The sequence below is a fragment of the Callorhinus ursinus genome, unplaced genomic scaffold, assembly GCF_003265705.2.
Source record: "Callorhinus ursinus isolate GAN/ISIS: 27379988/994484 unplaced genomic scaffold, GSC_fseal_2.0 scaffold5, whole genome shotgun sequence".
NCBI classification, from domain to species: Eukaryota; Metazoa; Chordata; class Mammalia; order Carnivora; family Otariidae; genus Callorhinus; species Callorhinus ursinus.
The window spans coordinates 7966897-7972896 of NW_027397067.1; the positions used below are offsets into that span (position 1 = coordinate 7966897).

The window sequence follows — 6000 nt, forward strand, 5'->3', positions numbered from 1 at the left end:
TTGGAGAGGAGGGGGATGGGAGGGATGGGGTGATTGGGTGATGGACATTGGGGAGGGTATGTGCTATGGAGAGTGCTGTGAATTGTGTAAGACTGATGAATCACAAACCTGTACCCCTGAAACAAATAATACTATATATGTTAATTAAAAAAAGTTATAAGTGAGTTAGTCACATCTCTTGGTCTCTTCGACACTTTTTGGGAATTTTAATTTAGTGTTTATCACCAGGATTTTGTGCATTATCCTCTAAGGAAGAAGTCCCTGTGCAAATTACTGAGTTTACCATAAAACTTGATTTGTTGGAAATTCTACTGAGATTTGGAGTGTTTAGAAGACAAAGGTTTTGCTAGTTTTCCCAGCATACCTTAGCCATTTAGACTCAAGTTCCCTTCTACTGATGAGAAAAGAAAAGGTCTCTGGAGAGGAAATTATTTAGGACTTTATTGTGGAATAAAAAAAGCAAACATGGGGGCATTTACTCTGTTGTGGGCTCTCTAAGGTTTACACATCGGTCTTCTGCTTGGCGGGGAGAAAATCAAGGAGTGCCGATCGTTAGCATGTGGTGCACTCCTATCTTGGAATGGGCTCCACAGTGGAGCCAGAGCTTCACACAGCAGCTCCGTGATCCTCACAGCTGACTTCTAGGAGGCTCTGTGATACGTGTGGTTCACAGATGAGGAAGCTGAGGGACAAAGAGATGAAGCTTCTTACCCAACTGTGATTAGCAGAATCAGCATTCAGATGGAGGTGGATGTGTTTCTAGAACTGCACTGTCCGATATGGGGTCCAGCAGCTATATGTCTACTGAACTCCTGAACTGCACCTATTCTGACCTCAGAGGTGATGTAGGTATAAGGTACGTGTCAGATATCAAAGATGTAGAATGAATAAGAATGTAACTGTATTAGTCTGTTCGGGCTGCTATAACAAAATACCATAGACTGGGTGGCTTATAAACAACAGATTTATTTCTCACAGTTCTGGAGGCTGGAAGCCCAAGATCAGGGTGCCAGCAGGATTGGGTTCTGACAAAGGCCCTCTACAAGCTGCAAACTGCCTACTTGCTGTGTTCTCATGTGGTGGAGGAAGCAAGGGAGCCTCATCTATAAAAGCATTAATCTCATTCAGGAGGGACCTCATGACTTGAAGCACATCCCAGAAAATTTAAACATATGAATTTGGGTAGGGGGTGGAGGGAACAAACATTCATATCTTTTATATTTATTAAAATGAAAAATACAAAAAATAATTTCACCTTTTTAATTTTTACTGTTTTTATATACGTGGCTTGTGTTATATTTCTCTTGAAGAGTGCTGTTCTAGAGTGAGCCACTGTATACACGTACCAGTCACATGAAAGGAGAGACATAAAGGCTTCCACTAGGAAACCCCAAATGAGAAATTTTTACTGATTTTATATTAGAATATTTGTAATGTTACCATAGGAAGTTCCTAAAATCCAGCATTTTCGGATGAATCAATGTAACCTTGCAACTAAAGTATAGGGCAAAGATTTGCTGAAGTTACACTCCTAAAGATCATTTGGTGTAGCATGAAATCTTAAATGTTTTTAAAATTTCTGTGGTTTTCCCTGAAGGCCTCTTTAAATTCTTTCTGTATTTTATTTTCAATTCTAAGTAATGTGCCTTTAAATTCTCTCTCATATTAATTATCTTCTCTCTTCCCATGGCAGATGGCTAGATGAGTACCAAGATGATGGCAGGACTGAACGGGTATTGTTCGCAGAAGGTAGCTACCATGCAGGAGGAGACTGAGTCTGTGGCCTCCAGATGGGGCTGACATGTGTCTATCATTCCATGGTGTCTTCAAAATGCTATTGATCTGATGGCGATAGTGTGTTTGCTCTCCCCTCATACTCAAGCAAACACTTGGGAAGGGTCAGCTTTTACTGGGCCCATTCTTTGCTTTTGAGAACTTCAACTGTTGGGAGAAGAGTCAGCCAACAACTGACCAAGATTAGTCTATGATAGCTGGGGTAGGGACACACATTGTTTCTTCTTATGGGTGAAATAGGTGAAGGGGATTAAGAGTACACTTATGATGAGCACCAAAGAATGTATAAAATTGTTGAATCACTATGTTGTACACCTGATATTGATATAGCATTGTATGTTAACTAAACTGGAATTAAATTTTTTAAAAAAATATTGTTAATCAGAGAAAGACAATTATCATGTGGTTTCACTCATATGTGGAATATAAGAAACAGCACAGAGGATCATAGGGGAAGGGATGGAAAACTGAGTGGGAAGTCATCAGAGAGGGAGAAAAACCATGAGAGACTCTTAACTATGGGAAACAAACTGAGGGTTGCTGGAGGGGAGGTGGGTAGAAGGATGGGGTAACCGGATGATGAACATTGAGGAGGGCGCATGATGTGATGAGCACTGGGGGTTATACACAACTGATGAATCATTGAACACTACATCTGAAACTAAGTATGTACTTTACATTGGCTACTTGAATTTAAATTAAAAAAATAAAAATAAAAGTACACTGGTATGAGAAAAAAATATTGTTTCTTCTCATTCCTTTTTCAGAAAATCTGACACCTGGTGTTTACTGAAATATTTAGGTGACTTTAGTAGAAGGTAACTGAAGAAGTCCATAACATTTGATTACTGTAAAACACTTTTATACAACATATGTTAATTTTAAAGCAGAAGTCTTATTCTAGATAATGGCATGTCTCTCTTAGTATTGGTGGCAATATAAAGAAGAAAATGTAAAAAGAAAACGACTGGGTTAAATCACACTCTCACTGTACTTCACGCTGGATCTTCTCGACTTGTTCTTTTGGGAACTCGTCTCTGGAGCCATCATGGTGGACAGCCACTGCGCGCCATGCAGGGGACACATATGAAGGCAGACATCTTCTGTCCATTTGTCGCTTTCCTCAATTAGCGTCATATACTTGTCAACTCTGTGCCATTGGCAGCTTCTACTAACCCTTCAAACTGGCACATGAGATAAAACCCATCTGCTAGCCTAGGAGAGGCCATGGTCTGGCTTTGATATCAAAGAGACCTGTGTTTGAATCTCAGTTCTGCCACTGTGAGGTGAATAGTGTCATCACATTTTGCAGATGAAGGAGCCAAAACTTGGAGAGGTTTGCCTAAGCTCAAAGAAGGAAATAAATAGGATAGTAGAATTTGAACCCAGTTATCTGGCTCCACAGCCCCTATGCATACACATGGTGACCCTGTACCTACTGCCTTCCTTCACATGTTTTCAGGTATCCCGTGAGATCACACAGATGGTTCCAAGCAGTCAGATCTTGCACACCACCTTCCTGTTCTTGTCATATGCAAGTCCCACCTATACCCTTATATACTTAACTTTTTTTTCCTTAAATTCTCCTTAAATCAGGTCATTTTGGGCTGGAGGGAATGTAGCCTCATTCTAAACTATATTCATAATATCCATGAAATCATTGATGTGGTCACATTTTCCCTAAAACACATTAAAATGAATTTATATGCAACAAAAATTTTGGGTTAGCCTATATGTTCCCTAAAATTATCTTATAAATGCCCAGTGGTCCTGGCATATAGTGATCAGTAAATATCATTTCAATAAATAGAAGCCATCCTTGTCATGGTTTACCTTTTACCAATCCGTGATGAAAAGACTAATCCAGTCCTTAGAAATGCTACATTTTACATCTAAGTTTGAAAACACATCAAGAAATAGAGCTTTAGTGATTTGAAGTTAAAAGTAGTGTTTTTTTTTCCTAAAGTGGTCGACAGATCACCTTAGGGGTAAGAAGAGTTGATATGTTTCAGCAGGCTGTGGGAAAGTGTGATGAACCACATTTAGTCCTTGATAATGCTTATTGTGTGGTGCCTGGCACAAAGCAGATAATGACTAAACACAGTCATTTATTAAGCAGAGTTGTTAAGCATCTCTTGTGTGCCAGACACAGACAGAGTCAGGCACTGGGGATAAACTGGCAAACAGCTCAGTCATTTTCCCTGCCCTCAGAGGGGCTTCTGTCAGAGTGGGGAACTGAGTGAATAATGCATAATTAAACATAGATCAGTACTGCTCGTTGCTAAATTGCAAGCTCATTGGAGGTAGAGATCATTTTGTGCTCCTCTGTATATTTAGTTCTTGGCATGCTGCCTGACTCATAGTAAGTGCTCTGTGTCTATTAAATGCATGAATCATCCCTGCCTTAAATTACAATACACCTTTTAAGTGAGTAGAATATTAAATTATACCTGATTCAGCTCATATTTGTACAGAATAAATACAAATAATTATACTCTATTCCTCTATTTCTACAAACTTCTCTACAACAATATGTTTCAATACTGAACATAATCCTGCCCCTCTGCCCCACACAGATTGGAGTTGGATGTGTCCCAATTCTATCCGGCTGTGTATTTACAGTCCTTCTCCTCAGAAAGGGAGGTGGTGTAAATATGAATTTGATCCATTTTGTGTTGGTTCTTGTTTACTTCATTAGCATAGCCCTCATTTTCTTGGACATGGTCCAGATTCTGAGACTACCTCCATCTAACCCCTTTATATAATAGATACACCCTGAAAACTGGAAAAAGGAGAGAGAAGCTGTGTTTATTTCTGAGTTTGCTGAAAAGGCAAAAATGAACAGAGTACATAGTACAAAGAAGGCAAGTAGACTCTTAAAGGTTTGGTGGAAAGAAGTGTTTTTTCCTGTGGAGAGAACAATGTGAACCCCTAATCCAGAAACCTGCCATGTGTATTCCTTGGAAATACTGAAGAATGGAAAGCAAATGCAAACACAAAGGCCCAAACCAGAATGTGGCTGATTTCATGGGGCACCACAATTGTCTAGCACAATCTGGGCACCTTTTCATGTTTTCCTGTTTCTTGGGCAAAGTCAAGAGGGGGTGAAGAGCACTTTTACCTGATGGGATAAATCTTATATTTTAGCCAGCAAATTATAGTAATGGTTCCATGATGATGTGGATGGCTTTCAGGTTCTACTGTGTTTTCATATAAACCTGTCAAGCAGATTCAGGTGAATATTTAAGTGATGCATTTGTTATACCAAAGGATAATGCAACTTCTTTGTGACTCTAGGTAATATATAGTATCTTTGAGAGCTAAGTTAATTGGTCTTTAATAAAGAGAAGCTTTCCAGAAAGCCTACCAGAGTTAGGTTTATCTTATGGTTATCAGGACTGATCACACTTTTGAATAGTTACATTTTTAATTACTTTTAGAAGCAGAGAAACACACAAAGTAGGTCCTCCTTCATGCTGATGATTTTTAAAAGGAGATTCATTTTAATTCCCTCAAGGCAATGGAATAAAGTATACTAAGCAAAGGCCCTCGAGTTCAGAAATTAATCTTGATTCTCTACCATAATGAGTCTGAAGTGCCAGCAATGTAACATCAGCTTTCCTGGCTCTTTCCATGCTTCCGTGACAGAGACTGAAGGGTACCAATTAAACTGATTACTAAGTTTATAACTATGCAAAAAAATGGTTATAAAGTAAACACAAATATTTGCAAGCTCAACCATATCGATTGATTGAAACCTTGCAAATACACCATTCTCTGAACCTTTACCCATGTTCTTTTGTAACTCGAAAGTTACTTTCCTCCTTGCCTAGAAAACTCCTATTCAACTTCTAAGACCAAGCTTGACATTCTCACCATCAGTCATGGTTAAAGAATCCTATCCTCTGTGTCTATATTACTTTGTCCTTCCTCTCTAATTGTAATGATCATTTCTATAGTGGTCATGGGTCCTAGTTTACAAACTCAGAAGCATGACAATTAGGATACGTTTTATTTCTTATACATCAACTTAATATCTGACTCCAAGTCTCCATCACACGGACTGGTAGAAAATCCCTTCTTAAGCATAATTGGGGCATGTTCTCCTTCCCAAGGAGCAACAGAATCCTATAAGCTAATACTCTGTTTGGAAAGAGAAGAAAATACTTCTTTTACCAGTCTACCATTGTCCCCACTGAGGAATGT

The 6000-nt window shown here is 38.9% G+C and overlaps 1 protein-coding gene across 1 annotated transcript in view; it reads left to right on the forward strand.

Moving 5' to 3' along the window:
- Nucleotides 1–2477, forward strand: part of LOC141372790 (lipoxygenase homology domain-containing protein 1-like) — a 55351-nt gene extending 52874 nt beyond the window's left edge. The window contains exon 6 of the mRNA XM_073892776.1: nucleotides 1694–2477. Coding sequence (XP_073748877.1) covers nucleotides 1694–1775 — 82 coding nt within the window. The 3' untranslated portion in view covers nucleotides 1776–2477. The remainder of the gene's footprint in view (nucleotides 1–1693) is intronic.
- Nucleotides 2478–6000: the final 3523 nt, after the last annotated feature.